Here is a 21,397-nt window from a genome sequence, read left to right as displayed (position 1 = left end):
GCCAACGCAGGTGGGGATCACCTGAGATCAGGAGTTCAAGACCAGCCTGGCCAACATGGTGAAACCCTATCTCTACGAAAGTATAAAAATTAGCCGGGCATGGTGGCAGGTGCCTGTAATCTCAGCTACTCCGGAGGCTGAGGCGGGAGAATCTCTTGAACCTGGGAGGCAGAGGTTGCAGTAAGTCGAGATTGTGCCATTGCACTCTAGCCTGGGTGACAGAGTGAGACTCCGTCTCAAAAGAAAATGCCCCTTCAAATAGCTCTCCTCTATATGGTTGTCATCAACTAGATACGCACATTGATGAGTTTCGTGATATTGTCAATTCTTAGGGATTTAAAAATTTTTGTAATTATATGCTATATTTACATTATTCCAAAGTATAAATCTAAAAAGAAGGAAGGTATATTTAATGAAGGCTAGTCTCTGTACCTCTCCTGCTCCCTTTTCCCTCCATCCCTTTATAAGAAACTATTTTTAAAATAATTTATTCTTCCATTGCTTTTTTTTTCTTGACATATACCGACATAGATATTTGTATTTTCCTCCCTTTCTTTTATGAAGGTAATATATTACATGTACTTTACCTACCTTGCTTTTCTTTACTTAATAAAATAACCTACTCTATAGTTTGTAGACTTTTATACCTTTTCTTCCCAACTAGCTAGTATTCCACTGTGAGAATGTACAGTAGTCACCTGGTCCCTGTTGATGGCAATTAAATTGTTTCCACCTTTTGTGTTATAAATAGGCAATGAATAGCCTCGCTTGTGAATATGTGTTTTCAGTTTCTTTTTCTGGTTAATTTTTTGGATAGATTCTTAGAAGTGGGATTGCTGGGTTAAGAGGTAAATTCGGTTAATTTTGTTATATGCTGCCAAATTCCCCTTTATAGAGGCTGCGGTATTTTAACATCCCTACCAACAACATATAAGTGAGTTTTGCCAATAAAATATAGTGCCAAACTTTATTTTTTAACCAGTCTAGACTGTTAGTGAAAAATGGTATCTTTATGCAGTTTTGTTTTTTTTTTTTTAAGTAAGCAAGCCAAGTGAGATGTTTGTCTTTTTTGGGGGAAGAGGGCAGTTTTCTGACTTTTCTGATCAATTCTGTTTTTTATATTTTATTTTTCAGAGTCAATACAGATTTGTATGTGAAGCTATTTTGAAAGTTTATGAAGAAGGCTTTGTTAAACCCTTAACAACATCATCAAATAAATAAGAAAGCAGAAAAATCTGGGATATGTGTTGGAAAACTACTTTCCCTTATGTTCACTGTGCCATAATGCTGCTCGCAGGAAATGGCATTTTACAAAAAAAAAATGAAGAACTCAAAAAAACTTTGAAAACTTCAGCACTGTTGCACTTTATGTTTAAAAAATGTCACTCTTTCAAAATCTATAACTCATGTATTTGAAGACTGTTTCATGCTTTGCTCCGAACAAATAGTAAATAACTGAGTATGTTCAGGGTAATTTATGAAATTTTGTAGTGGTGCCATGCAATCCCCTTTTGGTAGAATTGCCACAAACAAGGCTCAAAATTCTCATCATCTCTGTTATACACCTGTATCATGAAAGCAAAAAGAAGTAAACATCAGGAGTCAGCTCTGGTCTTTTGCAGTGGTTTGCGTACTTACTATACTGATTACCAGATTTTATTTTTAAAATTTTAGCAATATCATTCTTAATATTAGCCAATACACTGCCTATGGATGCAGCACGTTTCTCCCTGCACACCCCTGTAGAGACCTGCCTGCTGCTCAGAAGAAGAAAGGTGGAATTTGCTGTTCCCAGGAAATGCTGCACATGTCCATTTACCAGCATCTTATAGAAAATATAAATATGAATCTACAAATTCTCTTGGATTTAATAATGTAACTTATATTTATCATAAGGTTGGCTTATTCCAAATCATGTGATTTCACATACTTGATGTAAAAGAATGCATGCATTGTGTCTTAACCCCTTAAGTGCCTTGAGACGTCCTTGTATGTCTAACGAAAAGGCACTCATTTGACCCCACTAGGAGGTATATATGTATATTGTACATTCTTATATTTTTATGCATTTTGAATAAGTTCACATTTTAAAAAACAGCTATATTGAGTGTTATACAGTCAAAGAAGGGTAAGGAAGTCCTGTTTCTTACTCAGTACTTGTGATTTGCTGTAAGAAGCAAAGATAATTTGTGTTCTACTGAGTGCGCACTGCTGCTATGGAATTGTTCAAAATCTGCACATTCCTTTACTTGAGGGACTGAGAGGTTACAGTTTAGCAGCTCAACTTTAAAAGATGCTTTATGCTTCAAATTTCATATTTATTTCATCCCTAACTTTAGGAAGACATCTAACATGCACATTAATGTTAAACATATTGATACTCTAAGCTAAAGTTAGAGCAAATAATTGTGATTTATTCATATCCATAACTAAAATATTATTCTTTAGCACTTATTTCAGTTAATATCAAGCTTTGTTCACATTGATAAATTGATTGGGATTCTTCAAAGAATGAAACATTGACTTATTTCTTAAGTGTAAATCACTCAATAACTAAAATGAGAGTTTTCTTGGTTTTTTTGTGTACAATTAAATTATTCCATTTTATGTATACTTATTAAGTTATAAGCATGTTAGTAAGGAGACTTTTGACTGTCCAGCCTAATGGAGGATCTGATTCCCATTAAGGATGTGGGAATTCCCATATTTTCCTCTTCAGGTTTTTTTAAGTCTACAGAGAGATAGAACTTTAACATTGCCCAGTTTGATACAAGTGAAAATTTGCTCACCTATTCAAATGTTATTTTACACAATTATGTGGATTGCGGTTTTAAAAGATTCATTTCCTAGCAGTTTCTGAATATTTCTGTAAGATCTTGATAAAGTTTAGAGTCAAATGGTAGATATTTTGGGAAGCCATTTAGTATGAGGAGAAAAGTACACATTTTAAATCTTTGGTATAGTCTAAATGATGTCATTTCAAACATTCAAAACTCATAATAGTAATTTCAGGAAATTAAGCTCCTAAACATTAATAGCCAAGATACCAAATAAATTATAATATTAAAATATTTAAGTTTATTTAAAGAGAGAAGTAAACATAACCTTAAGTCGAAGAGAAATTCTCATCTATTTCCTGACTTCACAGTCAAAACAATATAAGAAAGTAATTTATAATCTATTTGATCATTCTGTTCTATAGACAGACAAATATAATGTAGGCTGCTATATGGCATGATAAATTAAAAACTGCGAAAGTAAAATTATGTTGGGGTCTACATATTAAATAACTGTTTTGGCAGTTTTTCACCTTAATTTTAAAATAAAATTTGTTCTATCTGTATGGACAGAATATGACAACCATAGACCAAAAGATACCGTTGTATAGATGTAAAGAGACAAAAGTCATGGTTGACATGTTCTTTAATTTAGGGCCTTGTTTATACTTGTGAGTTTAATAATTTCTTGGCAATGAGCACTGCTGCCTTTTTGAATCTTCAATGCCTGTCTTTAAATGCCAATCATTAGAAGTTTAGAATTACATTTAAATTTCTCACGTATGAATTTTTCATCTGGGAACTACCCACTGTCATTATTTTTATGTGCAGAAAAGATCCTTTTTTAAAACCATATTTATTGGGATCTTATTTAAATTTAAACTATCCTTTACAACTTCTTAAAATGAATATGCTAATAGATAAGACTTTATCCATTACATCTAAGAATGTTTTAACCTGTATATCAATCTAAATAGGTTTCTAGAAATAATCCTAGCTTTCACACACCATGTAGTTCTAGACTCCATCCATATCAGTGTAACATTGTGTGATAAAATGCCAAATTTCTTGTATCTAAGCTACCCTCCCACTCTTCCAGCCACCCCTACCTCCCACCTTGACACCCTTAAGAAAGCAGTGCTGACTTTTATTCTGACAAGTGGAAATCAATAGTGGTTAATCAAGTGGATTTTGTAAATGCTAAGAAGTGTTTGTGAAAACCTTCCCTTTCTGAGTTAGGATCGTTTTTTCATGTTCATTTCAGGTGTTTTATTGAGCATCTGATTTGTGTCAGCGCCATGTAAATACGATTAGGAGTATTTGGAATAGACTTTACATTCACCAGAAGATTGAGAGTATTTGTTAAACCAATGCATCCATTCAAAATAGAGGCAGGGTGAACAGCCTAAGAAATGATTTCCTTTCTACAGTCTGCTAGGAGAAAGAGGTGATAGGGGAATGGTCGATGATTTTAATCAAGAGTAAAGGGAACATTTATTATATGAAATCTGACTTCAGTTGTGCAAAGGTATGTTAAGACATTAAGACAATTGCTGGAAGGTTTCAAATATGTGTACACAACACAAAGAGATACTTTTATGTGTTTATTTATATGTATATTTCACAAAGGCTAATGCCCACAGAGGAAAATTAGTATTTTAACTTATAGGTTATCATCTGCTGGCAGGGTCTGATCAGGTCTAGAGGATTTAAGCAAAAGTCTCCTGTCTTCTATCTCCACTAGAAGTACTGCAGCTTGAGAGCTGAAAGGAACTCGAAATATGTTATCCAGTCTTCACTTACCCCATTTTTATCGGCATTAGGAAACAGGGTCCAGCAATGATTATTGATTTAGCAGTCTGGTCTTACATGATCTGCTTTCTAATTATCTAGTAGTCCTATATTATACTGGAACTTCAATAAATTATAACCTATGTGAATATCGTAAATTCTTGTGAATTTTTGTCTATTTCCACTAGAGAAGCATACTCAGCCAGTGTTTTCACTTAATAACTATGATGACCTTAAAAGATGTCACTTAAGTTAGAAAATAAGCAGGTTTCAGAAGTGATTCTAATTAGGACCCCCACTCAGTTTGCTAGTCATGCCTGCCTGACAGAACATAAGCTTTTGTAAAGTATTTAGACTGATACACATGCAGTATGAAAACATTATAGACTGCAATTAGAAGACTAATTTTTTAAAAGCACTCAAAATGTAGAACTAAGATTTAGAATATATGTCCATTTATAATGAAATAATTTATGTTCATAATGTGAACATGTAAGAGAAGTAAATAAAGCATTACTTGTTTTATAATCTTATCAGGAAGAGAGAAGGAAACAGTTTATAACAATGTGCTATTTAATATCTGTATTTTGAACATTTAAAATACTCTGATGGTAAGGTTGCCAAAGTAATTTTCAATTCATAAAAGTTGTTTATACCACAATAATGTGGGATATGTTTACAGGCTCTTATTTCGTGGTAGTTACTTTATAGTTCAGATGAATTTGCATTTCAGTCACTTATAGTAAATACAGTATAGTAAATATTTGTTGGACTAAACATCTCAATAATAGGACGCAGATAAATTATGCAACAGCCTGCTTTTATGAAAGCTGGTGCATTATGTAAGCTGCCACAGTTAATACTTTGTATTAACATTGCTTACTTCCCCATTTGCTTCACCTATCTTGACTACAGTTGCTGGAACCATTCTTTTTGTGGTGCTTCCTCCAAGTGAAATAACTGTTATTAAAACCTACTGGATTAATTTTATCAAATACCAGACTTACTGATCTGTTGGCAGAGATTTATTGGTGTCTCAGTGTGATCACAATACAAGTTGTAGCAACCATTTTATAAAACTCTTAGAGAATTATGTAGATAAAATGGAAATTACATAATCCTAAAACATTTTTGAGGGCTAATTGATAATTTCAGCAATTTTATCAAGAACCCAATAAATTAATCCCTAATTTGTATGTTTTTTTGTTCAACTTACCATGTCTACAACCATTATCAACACTATTTTATTACATATAGACTTAACTGATTCTCAGCAATTACTACAGTGTGTCTTACAGCGTTATAAAAAACAAACAGCAATCTCTGTGTCTGCCAGAAATTAGACTTTTTTTTACAGTCCTGATTAATTTGTTGTGAGTAGACATCACATAATTACTTCTGTTTGCATATAAATTTGCTGCTATTTATGTTTTTCTACTGTAGTATGCTATTGATTTCTGAAGTTATAATCATTATAATTTTTATTTTAGTAATCCAAGCTAAATGGGCAACCAGAAGTAATATCTGCTAGGGTGCAATCCATCAGCATTAGTTCAGTGCATACATAAGTAAACCAGTTTAAAAAATTTTTACAAAGCAAAAGGTAGTAGCAATATTGCTAGTTAAAGACTACCATTTTAGGGAAAAGTTCAAAGGTTTAACTTCCTGAAACCTTTTAAAATCTTCAGTGCAAGAATGAAAATGTTTGAAAGCCTTGTTAAGCTCATAAAAGTTTCAGTTAAACACTGTAGAGTTTCCTACCTTTGTTGTGTAAAGGATATAGAAAATATTTTTCTATGGACAGAAGGTTGAAACTGTTAACTTCTTTAATTTCATTGTTTAAAGGAGATAAAATGATATTTGTATGTCTTTCATGCTGTAAAGAAAATGAATGTATCTTTCAAATGTCATTAGAATTATGGCTTGATTCTAAGGATACTCTATTTGTTTAAAAAAGTCTGCAAGGGATTGAAAAGAAAGGGAAGAGTATTACACTTCATTGTACAAAATGTAATTTTAGAAGAAAAACTAATTTTCATTATAAACGAGCAATCATTATTGAAGCATATTTCAAATATAATGTACATTCTTTTTCATTTTGCTCTGCCTCTAGAATAGAAACTTTTCAGAAAATTTGCACATACTGTTTTTAAGTGTAAAATAATTCTAGACTTTTGGAGTGTGGAAGGGTGTTTGTGTGTGAAGGTAATAAATGTGTTGTGCATGTGTTTACCATGGAGAACGTTTCCAGGCTTTGTCAAATGAGGACATTGTTGTGAGGATGTGACTTTTGTGAAGCCAGAAAACGGTGCCTAAGATTCATTACAGTGAGTGTGTGCAGCGGCCCCTGACCCAATCAGTGGTTTTTGCCTTTTTATTCCCAATGTCGTGGACAGTTAAGACCACTTGACCCAACTCTGAATTGTAGCAGTGGTGTCTTATATGCTTAAGAGTTTATATTAATTCAGCTGAACAAAAACTACATTTTAAACTACCTTTGTAGGTATGATTAATATGTGCAACAGTTTCTTTAAAAGGTAGTATTTATCACTCATTAAACTTGACTCAGTGAGGACTCATTTATTTCTCTTTCCCCCTCTCCAACTTTTTAACAATCACTAATTTAACACTTTGTGAAGTAAGGACTCAAGTACAAAGTGATCTCTTTCATGAACTTTGCTATAGCTGTTGAAAGGATTGGTGTCAGGCTCTCTCAACCCTGGGAGTTACCAAAATTTAGCAATTATTACTTGTGGTAAGCTTAAATGCCACATTGCTAAGTAAAATTGTTACCAGGAATTCATCAAGGAGGAGGAGATAGACCTGCTCACACCCTTAGACCCAAATAGGTGCTGCTGGTTCATGCTTTCTCCACAAATCGTCAGTTAGGTACTTCCCCACTATAGTCACAGTTGAGCCCATTTTAACATATATTCAAAGAAGCTTTTTAGTTTCTACTCCTGAATTGTAGTGTTCCAGTTATTTGCCTTCCTGGGTAAGAAAGTTTTAATCCAAGTCTGGGATTCTCTGGCACCTGTCTTTTCCAGTCCTTCAATGAGTTGGCAAGACTAGAGTAGGTCAAATTTCAATGCTCAATTTGATTTTTTGGATTTTAAATAGCACTTTATTTCATGCTGACCACCAACTTAATTTATACATTTTAAAATAAAATTATCCTAGAAGTTTTGTAAATACGGGAAAATTTTAATTAGTATTGGAGGTCATTAGATTGGACGCAAGTTTAAATATAATGATCTCTTCATAGCTTATTTGATGTTTAAGAGGCAACTTGTGTGATCTTAGCTTTGCAAGTTTTCTGTAATTTATGTAGCACAATAAAGGATACCCAGTTGAGTGTGTTACTGGACTCTGAGTTCTCAGCTAGTTTCATCTAAGCTTGGTTTATTATCATTTCTGCTTTGGATTTTTTTTGTGCATCACATGAATACTTGGAAATCCATTTGTTTTCAGTGTAGTACCTAGGGTGAAGCAGATGCTGCACAAGTAAGTTTAAGGGAATAAAAGTCCCGACACTTACATACATGTTGAGGGGCACGATTTAAGAGACTGAAACAGTTTACATTAAACTGTTTTTATTTTCTGCCAGTAGACTATCTGCTTAAAAAAATAAAAATTGTTCAACCCAGTGTTCTCCAGCATCAGGACATTACAGTTGTAATCTATGTTGTAATCTTTTCAAATAAGAAAAGCTACTCCTTATACACTACAGTGTAGGCTTAATTTTAGAACCAATAATTTGCTATATCTGCATTATTGATATTTTTAAGTAGTAGTTTTAAAAATAATTATTTCTATGTGGAGGGTGTTTTAATTTGGGATTTTTTTTCTTGTAACAGGTGCTATTTGTAAATATGAAGGGGGAAAGTCACTTAGTTAAAAGTCTAGCTTATGTCATAATTAAAATACAATTATACATGTCATGTTTGATTCTATTAAACTAGTGACAAAACAACTGGTCCCTTAGTTTCTTAGATTACCTTTCCCCCCATTTCACAAAAATATCTCTTTCCGTATGATCTCATAATTGAGGCAAAGAAGCTAAGGGTTTATTTAAAATGTGTATAAGCTTGAATTTGGTCAACACTGCATAATTTGAAATCACTCTGCATTTGTCACTGCAGCTTACTGTATGCTTGAAAGGCCTTGTGTATTTGTCTTAATTTTAGTGAAAAAGAATTTCTGCCATTCATGTACAAAAAAATTACAAATACAGCAAACAAGATAAAAATGCTGGTTTGCATTAATACTGTTTTAGTCTTAAGAGCAATTTATATTATGTGAAATGCTGTTACACATATTTTGTTGGCCATATTTCATTTTGAGAAACAGTTGTTCAGGTACAAACATGAAAAAAAAACTAGCTATGACTCTTAATGTTCAATTGCAAAATAAAGATGTGCTTTAGTAATCTAAAGTATAGAAGTTTTGAAGATTATTTTATGGGAGTTTTTTCATGGGCTTTTCTAACAGTGGTTCTATTTAGTAATTGGTTATCAAGAATGATGAGTAAAATTTGTTTCTGGAGTTACTGACTCACATAGTGGCTGTATTTGAGGAAAGGGAGTAGGTGAGGAAGTAAAAGGGAGTTAGAAGATTAAACAGTGTCTGAAGAGGCCGGGTGCAGTGGCTCACGCCTGTAATCCCGGCATTTTGGGAGGCTGAGGCGGGCGGATCATGAGGTCAGGAGATCGAGATCATCCTGACCAACATGGAGAAACCCCGTCTCTACTAAAAATACAAAATTTAGCTGGGAGTGGTGGTGCACGCCTGTAGTCCCAGCTACTTAGGAGGCTGAGGCAGGAGGATCGCTTGAACGCAGGAGGTGGAGGTTGCAGTGAGCTGAGATTGCACCACTGCACCCCAGCCTGGCGACAAAGCAAGACTCTATCTCAGGAAGAAAAAAAAAAAAAAGTCTGAGGAGAAGCTCCTCTTTCATTGTGGCCATTGCTTGGCTCCTCTGCTCTCCCAGTACCAACCCTCTATTCTGGTAATCCTAAGGCTCTCCTTCTATCCCTGAAGTCAGCTTGCCTAAGTGCAGTTAGATATGCCGTTTTTCCTCTGAAAGAAAGTACCTAAAGAAAAGGTAATAAAGCAGAAAGGTGATTTTTGATTATGCCATGCCTTTGTTCTTATGTACATGATAATTCGAACACTATAATGAGAATCAAAATGAGTTGCGACATCCTCTTCCCCATGCCCCAACCTAAGAAAAGCCCCCTCAGGCTGGGTGTGGTGGCTCACGCCTGCAATCCCAGCACTTTGGGAGGCCAAGGCAGGTGGATCACGAGGTCAGGAGATCGAGACCATCCTGGCTAACACGGTGAAACCCCGTCTCTACTAAAAATACAAAAAAAAATTAGCCGGGCGAGGTGGCGGGCGCCTGTAGTCCCAGCTACTCGGGAGGCTGAGGCAGGAGAATGGCGTGAACCCGGGAGGCAGAGCTTGCAGTGAGCAGAGATCGCGCCACTGCACTCCAGCCTGGGGGACAGAGCAAGACTCCGTCTCAAAAAGAAAAAAGCCTCCTCAAACCAATGGCAACCTCTTCAATTTCTGGTATTTTCTTCTGGGGTAAAAATGTGTATGTCAGCATATTCAGATCTATTCTTATTGTTTTTCACCACTGCCTAGTACTCTATCATATGGTTATACTCTTAATTTCTTAATGGACACTTAGATGGTTTCCATTTCTGCTATGCAAACAAAGCTGCAATGAAAATCATACAAATATTTTTGTTAATTGTTGCAAGTATATGCATAGCATACACTTGAGCAGTAGGGTTGCTAGGTAATAGGGCACCTGCATTTTCAGGTATTAATATTGTCTAGTTGTTCTCAGACACAATTATACCAGTTTATACTCTTCTACCAAAGCATATGAGAATGTCTGTTTCTCCACATTCTTATTAGAATTTCATGAAACTTAATTTACCTGCTTATCTCAGAGAAGAAATATTTTGACATTCATTTCTTCTGTAAGGCTAAGTAGCTTTATTGATCCCTTCTATTTTTTTTACACTACATTCCTATTGATTCCCTTTCCTCATTTTTATATTGGTTGTTTGACATTTTAATTGTATGAGATGTTGGAAATTAAGGAAACTAGTAATTTGTCAGTCATATGTTGCAAAAACCCATTGTACTTTGACTTTGTTTTGGGGGCTGATGGGAGGAATCTGAGGACATTTTTAATGCTTGTATAAACAAACATACCAATCTTCTTGATGACTTTTGAGTTTGGTGTATACCTACAAAGGTTTTACTCTAGTTCCTAGTTATATTCCATTTGTGACTGAAGCTTTCTTAATCACCATCCAAATAACCAACTCAGAAGACTGATACTCTGCTTTCTCCTTTTGATCTCCCTGGCCTTGTTGACTGCTCTCAATTATGCTAGAGCTCTTCCAGTTCCACCAGTTAAGCTGTAAGCTTGCTAAAATCAGTTGTGTTTATGTGCTTTCATATGCATACAAATTTATCTTTATTATGTCACTTAATGCTATATTCCATAAGCCAATGAAGTGAGGGTGTGAAAAGAAGGTTGGGCTTTTGTGAAAGCCTTTTAACGTGAGTCACTAAAATTTTAAGGATTTTTATTTTTTTATTTTTCTTTATTTATTACTATTGTTATTATCATTATTATTTGAGATAAGGTCTTGCTCTATTACCCAGGCTGGAATGCAGTGATGTGATCTAGCTCACTGCAATGTCTGCCCCCCAGGCTCAAGTGATCCTCATACCTCAGGCTTCCTAGAACCTGGGACCACAGGTGTGTGCCACCACACCCAGCTATTTTTTTTTTGGAGACGGGATTTCACCATGTTGCCCAGGCTGGTCTTGAACTCCTGGGCTCAAGTGATCCACCCACCTACCCACGCACCTTGGCTTCCCAAAGTGCTGAACCACCACACCCAGCCTAAGGATTAATTTTTTTAATTTATTGAAAACAGATATGACCAAGACAACTATGAGAGACTAACAAAAATACAGGTGACGCACTTAAGGTTTTTTGTTTTTGTTTTGCTTGCAAGAAAGACTAAGGGATTACAAGGAGGCTTAAACCTATTGACAAAAGCCTTGGCGCTACATGAAAAGAATCACAAATGAATATACATGTATGGTTTTTAAGCTAAAACCAAATGCATATCGGGTTTTTTTTCCCTCCTTTAAATGGTTTTTCATTTAATCAAGTACTAGTTCTGATCCCATCAGATATGTGGTCTTCTACAATGTATGTAGCAATTTCTCTGTTGAAAAAAATGCAGGCAGTTTTAAAATGTTTGCAGTTAAAATTGATATAGTTTTTTACATTTATCAATGTTTATCAAGTTACTTTTATACATTTCATTTTTTTCCTTATATATATATATATTTTAGACATGGTGTCTCTGTCACCAGACTGGAGTGCAGTGGGGCAATAACAGCTCATTGCAGCCTTGAATTCTTGGTTTCAAGCAATCTTCTCACATGAGTCCCCCAAACTCCAGAGTAGCCATGCCATTGTACCTGGCTAATTTATTTATTTTTTTGTAGAGCAGGGTCTTGCTTTGTTTCCCAAGGTGGTCTCAGAACTCCTACTCCTAGCTTTTTGATGGCACCACTGCACTTTAGCTTGGGCGACAGAGTGGGACCCTGTCTCAAAAATAAAACAAGGCCGGGCGCGGTGGCTCACGCCTGTAATCCCAGCACTTTGGGAGGCCAAGGTGGGCGGATCACAAGGTCAGGAGATCGAGACCATCCTGTCTAACAGTGACACCCCATCTCTACTAAAAATACAAAAAATTAGCCAGGCGTGGTGGCTGGCGCGTGTAGTCTCAGCTACTCAGGAGGCTGAGGCAGGAGAATGGTGTGAACCCAGGAGGTGGAGCTTGCAGTGAGCCGAGATCGCACCACTGCACTCCAGCCTGGGCAACAGGGCAAGACTCCGTCTCAAAAAATAATAACAACAACAATAATAATAAAACAAAAACCAGAAAACTCAATGAACACAAAGCATGCGATAAACTCTCTTCAACACACAGTGAGATACATTAAATTGTCAAAACCCAAAGACAAAGAATTTTGAAAGCAGAAAGAGAAGAAACTCATCAGGTAGAAGGAATCTTTAATAAGATTAGCAACAGATTTCTACTGGAAACAACAGAAGCCATGAGGCAGTGAAATGCCATATTTAAAGTTGGGGAAATCTGTATCAGCTGGATGCGGTGGCCTATGCCTGTAATCCCAGCACTTTGGGAGTCCAAGGTGAGAGGATCACTTGTGGCCAGGTGTTAGAGACAAGCCAGGGTAATATAGAGAAACCCTGTCTCTACAAAAAAAAAAAAAATTGTTTTTAATTAGCCGGGTGTGGTGGCATGTGCCTGTAGACCCAGCTACTTTGGAGGCTGAAGTGAGAGGATCACTTAAGCCCAGGAGGTTGAGGCTGCAGTGACCTATGACAGTACTACTACACTCTGGCCTGGGCAACAGAGCAAGATCTTGTCTCACATAAATAAATAGAAGATATACAATGGATTCCTCAGAAACAAAAAGGGTCATAAATGATTATGAACAATTAATTATATGCCATCAAACTGAATAACCTAGAAGACACAAAGTCCCGGAAACATACAACCTACCAGGACTTAATCTAGAAGATATAGAAAGCCTGAACAGAACTCTAACAAATAAGGAAATTGAAGTAGCAATTGCTAACAAAAAAAGCCCGGGACCAGATGGTTTCATGGCTGAATTCTACCAAACATTCAAAGAGGAATTGATACCAATACTTCTCATACTCTCTTAAAAAATAGAAGTAGAGAGGATACCTCCAAACTCATTTTATGAGACTGGCGTCACCATGATACCAAATTCAGATGAAGACATGATAAAACCACAGGCTAATATATCTGATAAACAGATGGAAAATTCTTTAATAAAATACTAGCAAACTGAATTTGAAAACACATCAAAAAGATTATATACCCTGACCAAGTGGGATTTATCCCTGGGATGCAAAATTTGTTTAACATATGTAAATCAGTTACTGTGATACACATTAACAGAATAAAAAGATAAAAAAGCTCAAATCCGTTTTTGATAAGAACTCTCAAAAAAACAAGTATAGAAGGAAATTTCCTTAATACAAAAGGCTATTAATGAAAAGCCCACAGGAAACATCAAAATAAATGAGAGAAAACTAAAAACTTTCCATTAGATCTAGTACAGGGCAAGGAGGCCCACTCTCACCAGTTCTATTCAACAGAGTACTGGAAGAACTAGCAAGAACAATCACACAAGAAAAAGAAATAGGCCGGGCACGGTGGCTCAAGCCTGTAATCCCAGCACTTTGGGAGGTCGAGATGGGCAGATCACGAGGTCAGGAGATCGAGACCATCCTGGCTAACACGGTGAAACCCCGTCTCTACTAAAAAAATACAAAAAACTAGCTGGGCATGGTGGCGGGCGCCTGTAGTCCCAGCTACTCGGGAGGCTGAGGCAGGAGAATGGTGTAAACCCAGGAGGCGGAGCTTGCAGTGAGCCGAGATCGCGCCACTGCACTCCAGCCTGGGTGACAGAGCGAGACTCTGTCTTAAAAAGAAAGTAAAAGAAATAAAAGGTATCCAAATAGAAAAGGAAGAAGTGAAATTATCCTATTTGCAAGTAACATGTTCTTGTATGTAAAAACCCTAAACACTCCACAAAAAAAAAAAAAACTATTAGAACTAATAAATCCAGTAAAGTTGCAGGATACAAAATCAACATACAAATATCCGTTTTGTTTCTTCACAGCAATAATGATTATCTGAAAAGGGAATCAAGAAAACAATCCCATTTACAATAGCATCAAAAAGAATAAAATACATAAGAATAAATTTAACCTATGAGGTGAAATATCTGTACAATAAAAACTATAAAACATTGATAAAAGAAATTGAAGAAGATATAAATTGGAAATGTATCCCATGTTCATGGATTGGAAAAAGGGTTAAAATGTCTGTGTACTATCCAGAATACTGATTCAACACAATTTCTATGAAAATTCCAAAGGCATCATTCATAGAAATAGAAAACAACAATTCTAAAACGTGTATGGAACCAAAAAAGACCCTAAATAGCCAACACAATCTTAAGAAAGAACAATGTTGGGCCAGGCATGGTGGCTCACGCTTGTAATCCCAGCACTTTGGGAGGCCAAGGCAGGCAGATCACCTGAGGTCGGGAGTTCAAGACCAGCCTGACCAACATGGCAAAACCCCATCTCTACTAAAATACAAAATTAGCTGGGCATGGTGGCAAATGCCTATAAATCCCAGCTACTGGGGAGGCTGAGGCAGGAGAATTGCTTGAACCCAGGAGGCAGAGGTTGTGCTGAGCTGAGATCGCGCCATTGCACTCCAGCCTGGGCAACAAGAGCGAAACTCCATCTCAAAAAAAAAAAAAACCATGTTGAGACATCACTCTTCCTGATTTCAACTTATATTACAAGGCTATCATCAAAATATTATGGTACTGATGCGAAAACAGACACATAGAACAATGGAGCAGAATAGAGTCCAAAAATACACTGCTGATATATGGTTAAATGGTTTTTGGTAAGGATGCCTTTCAACAAATTATGCTGGGAAAACGGAAAATCCACATGCAAAACAATGAAATTAGACCCTTCTACTATGCACAAAAATCAATTCAAAATTGAATAAATACTTAAATATAAGACCTGAAACTGTAAAAATCCTAGAAGAAAACATAGGAGAACTTCCTGACATTGGCCTTAACAATAATGTTTTTGGATATCACACCAAAAGGTCTGGCAACAAAACAAAAACAAGTGGGACCACATCAAACTAGTAAGCTTCTGCATAGCAAAAGAAACAATTAACAAAATTAAAAGGCAACCCACACTTGGGACATATTTGCAAACCATATATCTTTTTTTTTTTTTTTTGAGTCTTGCTCTGTCACTGAGGCTGGAGTGCAGTGGTGCAATCTCAGCTCACTGCAACCTCTGCCTCCTAGGCAATTCAAGCAATTCTCCTGCCTCAGCTTCCCGAGTAGCTGAGACTACAGGCACGTTCCACCACTCCCGGCAAATTTTTGTATTTTTAGTAAAGACGGGGTTTCACCATGTTGGTCAGGCTGGTCTCGAACTCCTGATGTCAGGTGATCTGCCTGCCTCGGCCTCGCAGAGTGCTAGATTACAGGCGTGAGCCCAGCCTTGCAAACCATGTATCTGATAAGGGGTTAATATCCAAAATATGTAAAGAACTCACAACTAAATAGCAAAAATAAATAACCCAATAGCATAAATTACCCAGTTATTAAATGGACAAATGACCTGAACATTTTTCCAAAGAAGGCATAAAAATGGCCAACAGGTATGTGAAAAGATGCTCAATATCACTAATCATGGAAATGCAAGTTAAAACCACAATGAGATACCACCTCACACTTATGAAGATAATCGTTAAGTGTCAGGGAAGGTGTAGAGAAAAGGCAACCCTTGTACACTGTTGGTGGGAGTATAAATTGGTATAACCATTATGCAAAACAGCAGAGTTACACTGAAAAAAATAAGCACGGAGCTACCATATGATCCAGATATGATAAAAGACAGAGGAAGTATCTCTCTTCTGGGTATCTTCCCAAAAGGCGATGAAATCAGCACATCATAAAGATAGCTGTTTTCATCCATTGAAGTACAGAAAGAGGCAGGGCGCCGTGGCTCACACCTATAATCCCAGCACTTTGGGAGGCTGAGGCAGGTGGATCACCTGAGGCCAGGAGTTCAAGACCAGCCTGGCCAATATAGTGAAAACTCTCTACTAAAAACACAAAAATTAGCCGAGCATGGTGGTACATGCCTGTGATCCCAGCTACTCGGGAGGCTGAAACAGGAGAATCACTTGAACCTGGGAGGCGGAGGTTGCAATGATCTGAGATTGTGCCACTGCATTCCAGCCTGGCAACAGAGCAAGACTCCATCCCCAAAAAAAAAAAAAAAAAAAGGACAGAAAGGGAAAAAAAAAAGATCTCCACACTCCCATGTTTTAGCAGCATTATTTAGAGTATAGCCAAGATATGCAAACAGCCTAAGTGTCTGTCGACAGATGAATGGATAAAGGAATTTGCAACACCATGGATAAACCTAGAGGACATTATGCTAGTTGGAATAAGCTAGACACAGAAGAATACTGCATAATTTTAATTATATGTGGAACCTTTTAAAAGCTACTAAACCGAGCGCGATGGCTTATGCCTATAATCCCAGCCCTTTGGGAGGCTGAGGCGGGAGGATTGCTTGAGCTCAGAAATGTGAGACCAGCCTGGGCAACATGGCAAGCCCCTGTCTCTCCAGAAAAAAATTTTAGAATTAGCCTGATTTGGTAGCATACACCTGTAGTCCTGACTACTTGAGAGGCTGAGGTAGGAGCATCACTTGAGGCTGGGGGGTCAAGGCTGCAGCGAGCCTTTTTGGTGCCACTGCACTCCAGTGTAGATGACAGATCAAGGCCCTTTACGAAAAAATAAATTGAAAAATTTTTAAAGCTACTGAAAGATAAGAGAGGAAGTATCTAGGAGACATTGTGTTTAGCAGTCACTTTTTAGATAAAACTCTAAAAGCACAATTTGTGAAAGAAAAAAATTTATAATTGGACTTCATTAAAATTAAAACCTTATACTCTGCAAAACACATTGTTAAGAGAATGAAAAGACAAAGGACAACGTTTGCAAAATACATATCTGTCAAAGAACTGATGTCCAATGTGCACAAAGAACTCTTAAAAGTCAACAGTAAGAGCCGGGCGCGGTGGCTCAAGCCTGTAATCCCAGCACTTTGGGAGGCCGACACGGGTGGATCACGAGGTCAGGAGATCGAGACCATCCTGGCTAACAGGGTGAAACCCCGTCTCTACTAAAAACACAAAAAACTAGCCGGGAGAGGTGGCGGGCGCCTATAGTCCCAGCTGCTTGGGAGGCTGAGGCAGGAGAATGGCTTAAACCCAGGAGGCGAAGGTTTCAGTGAGCCAAGGTCGCGCCATTGCACTCCAGCCTGGGAGAAAAGAGCGAAATTCCATTTCAAAAAAAGAAAAAAGATAAACCTAAGCACTTAAAATTTTAGGAGTTTGATTCAAGAATCAGGCAGTGCCAGACGGCGGGTGGTTTGGAGCCCAAGGGGAAAGCTTGTATAAGGTGCACACCGAAGCAAGGCAAAGAAAGCATTTGAGGCCGGGCGCGGTGGCTCAAGCCTGTAATCCCAGCACTTTGGGAGGCCGAGGCGGGCGGATCACGAGGTCAGGAGATCGAGACCATCCTGGCTAACACGGTGAAACCCCGTCTCTACTAAAAATACAAAATACTAGCCGGGCATGGCGGTGGGCACCTGCAGTCCCAGCTACTCGGGAGGCTGAGGCAGGAGAATGGCGTAAACCCGGGGGGCAGAGCTTGCAGTGAGCCGAGATGGTGCCACCGCACTCCAGCCTGGGGGACAGAGAGAGACTCCGCCTCAAAAATAATAATAATAATGTATCAATACTGGTTCATCAATTGTAAGAAATGTACAGCAGTAATGCAAGATGTTAATAGAGAACACTGTGGGGTAGAAGTTATATGGAAACTCTACTTTGTCCTCAATTTTTCTGTTAACCTCAAACTGCTCAAAAAAAAATAAAGCCTATTATCAAAAATGTATAGGCAGCCCCACCCCCAACATTTCCCATCCTCTTCTCATGCTTTATTTGTGTGCCTCACGTACTATATATTTTACTTATTTATTTTGGCTTGTAGTCTAATTGTGTACTAGAATATCAGCTTTAGAAAGGTAGGGATGTTGTATTGCTCATTGCTGTATCCCCAGTGCCTAGAACAGTGCCTGAAATGTAACCCCTTAGATTTTTGGTGATTTTTTAAAGCTAGTTCTGAAAGATTCATCAACTGTTTTATTTCAATGAATTGAAGAGTCTGACATAGAAAGGCATTTGTAAACAAACATTGAGAATATGATGAGATGTTTCTTTAATAGGCACCAGTAGGCCAACAGAGAAATCCACCAATAAAAAGTAAATGTAAGCTTTCTTTCTTTTTTTCTACAATGTTTTTTCTTATTGGTGACTCACAGAACTTTCTTTTAAGAGACGGGGTCTTGCTATGTCCCTAGGCTGGAGTGCAGTGACGCCATCATAGCTCACTGTAACCTCGAACTCCTGGGCTCAAGGAATCCTCCCACCTCATGCTCCTATGTAGCTAGGACTACAGGTGTGTGCCACAAAACCTGTGTAATATGTATATATATTATATATACACATATATATAAAATACATATGTGTATTAATACACACACACACACATAGATGTATATTTGTGAAGACGATGTCTTGCCATGTTGCCCAGGCTGGTTTCAAACCCCTGCCTCAAGTGATCATTCCTGCCTCACCCTCCCAAAGTGCTGGGATTACAGGAGTGATCCACCACGTCTGGCCAGCTTTCTTCCTCTTCCTTTCTCCTCTCTCCTCTCTCCTTTTCTCTTCTCTTCTCTTCTCTTCTCTTCTCTTCTCTTCTCTCACTTTGTCGCCCAGGCTAGAGGACAGTGACGCAGTCTCGACTCACTGCAACCTCCGCCTCCCAGGTCAAGTGATTCTTATGCCTCAGCCTCCCCAGTAGCTGGGATTACAGGCACCCACCACCACGCTGGGCAAATTCTTGTATTTTTAGTAAAGGCAAGGTTTTCACCATGTGGGCCAGCCTGGTCTCGAACTACAGGCTTCAAATGATCCACCCATCTCGGCCTCCCAAAGTGCTGGAATTACAGGCGTGAGCCACTGCGCCTGGCCTGGCCAGCTTGCTTTTTTTTTTTTTTTTTTTTTTGACATTCTGTAGCCCAAGCTGGAATGCAGTGGCGCAGTCTCTGTTCACTGCAACTTCCAGCTCCTGGGTTCAAGCGATTCTCCCACCTCAGCCTCCTAAGTAGTGGGATTATGGGCATGCACCACCAGGCCCAGCTAATTTTTGCATTTTTAGTAGAGCCAAGGTTTCGCCATGTTGGTCAGGTCTCCAATTCCTGACCTCGTGATCTGCCCGCCTTGGCCTCTCAAAGTGCTGGGATTACAGGCGTGAGCCTTGAGCCACGGTGCCCGGCCCCAGCTTGTTTTCTTAAAGATCCATGTTAACTGATTTCTTTCAGTGAATGGAAATGCTTGGTGAATAAGATACTTTCTAAGCAAAACTTTAGAATAGGTTATTAGAACTTTTTCTTTCCCCATTGTGCACTATATTATATTGCGCCGGTAAAAACATCCTGCTTTAAAAGGCAAATGTAAGCATGCTTTCTTTAGGTTGCATCATAAACTGTTTTATTTTAGTGACTGAAAGAGTTTGACACAGGAAGGCATTTTAAAGAACAAACACTGAGACTATGTTATCACAATATGTTTCCTTCTCTAATAGGCCCATTTTTTTAAAAAGCCTGTAGTGGAGATAAAATCCTAAGCAATATTCAGTATCCTAAGTGGAGACAGAATCCTAAGCAATATTCAATAAATTCAATATTAATCAAGGAAAGAAGAAGGAACCAGGAGCAGATAAATAGCAAGATGTCATATTTAAACCCAGTTATACTGATAATCGTATTAAATATAAATAGTCTTTTGAAAAAAGCAGATCAGAGGTTGCTGGGGCTGGTGGTAAGAGGAGGGACGGTCCAAAAAGGAACACAAGGAATCTTTTGGCAGTGAGACTGTTCTGTTTTGATCATGGTGGTTTTATGGGCATATAAAACTTTCAAAAAGAACTCAGTGGGCCAGGCGCAGTGGCTCAAGCCTGTAATCCCAGGACTTTGGGAGGCCGAGGCGGGCGGATCACGAGGTCAGGAGTTCGAAACCAGCCTGGCCAACATGGTGAAACTCCATCTCTACTAAAAATAGAAAAATTACCTGGGCGTGGTGACAGGCACCTGTAATCCCAGCTGCTCGGGAGGCTGAGGCAGGAGAATAGCTTGAACCCAGGAGGCAGAGTTTGCAGTGAGCCAAGATCATGCCATTGCACTCCAGCCTGGGCGACAAGAGCGAGACTTCGTCTCAAAAAAAAAAAAAAAGTAACTGAATTGCACACTTTAAATGGGTGCAGCTTATTGGAGGCAAATTATTTCTCAGAAAAGTTTGCACATATTTGTTAAATTTATCCCAAGTATTTAATGTTTTTTGATGTTTTTGTAACTGGTAATTTAAAGTACCAATTTTAAATGGTTTGTGTCTAGTATGTAGAAATACAATTGGTGTATTTATTAATCTTGCGCCCTGAAAACTTGCTGAAATCACTTATTAGTTCTAATTTCCATTTCATAGAGTCTTTAACATCTTTAGCATCTTGCTTTTGAATCCATATGCCCTTTTTTTCTGTTTCTTTCCTTATTTTATTGACTAGGACCTTCATTACAATGTTGAATAGAAGTGGCGAGAGTGGACATCTTTGTTCTACATTTTAGAGGTAAAGTGTTCGTTCTTTCACCGTCAAATGTAATATTAGCTGTAGGCATTTTTTTGGACTTTCCTCTACCACATTGAAGAAGTATCCTTCTAATGCTACTATCCTGAAAGTTTTTACCATAAATGGCTTCATATTCTGTCAACTGCAAAATCTGTACACAGAGCTATCAACATTATTGAGAGAAATTAAAGAAGACACAAATAGTGTGGAAAACTCAATAGCGTTCAGATCGCAGTTGTCTCTAAACTGACATATAGATTCAAAGTATCCCAATCAAAATCCAAGCAGTTTTTTTTTTTTTCCCTAAAATTGACAAGCTGATTCTATGAACATTTTAAAATGTCATGAAA

At 37.8% G+C, this 21,397-nt stretch overlaps 2 protein-coding genes across 5 annotated transcripts in view; both read left to right on the top strand.

The window, feature by feature from the left end:
* The window catches only part of PTPN4 (protein tyrosine phosphatase non-receptor type 4), a 240,837-nt gene extending 231,834 nt beyond the window's left edge, over positions 1-9,003 (top strand). For all 4 annotated transcript variants that reach the window (XM_003909217.4, XM_009185052.3, XM_009185053.3 and 1 more), the window contains one exon: positions 1,135-9,003. In XM_003909217.4, coding sequence (XP_003909266.1) covers positions 1,135-1,221 — 87 coding nt within the window. In that variant the 3' untranslated portion in view covers positions 1,222-9,003. The remainder of the gene's footprint in view (positions 1-1,134) is intronic.
* Positions 9,004-20,991: 11,988 nt separating this feature from the next.
* Positions 20,992-21,397, top strand: part of EPB41L5 (erythrocyte membrane protein band 4.1 like 5) — a 189,666-nt gene continuing 189,260 nt past the window's right edge. The window contains exon 1 of the mRNA XM_031651176.1: positions 20,992-21,047. The gene's annotated coding sequence lies outside the window, so the exon portion shown is untranslated. The remainder of the gene's footprint in view (positions 21,048-21,397) is intronic.

The sequence above is a fragment of the Papio anubis genome, chromosome 10, assembly GCF_008728515.1.
Source record: "Papio anubis isolate 15944 chromosome 10, Panubis1.0, whole genome shotgun sequence".
Classification (NCBI taxonomy): Eukaryota; Metazoa; Chordata; class Mammalia; order Primates; family Cercopithecidae; genus Papio; species Papio anubis.
The sequence above is the reverse complement of the archived record's forward strand: the minus strand, read 5'-3'. Positions and strand labels throughout refer to the sequence as shown.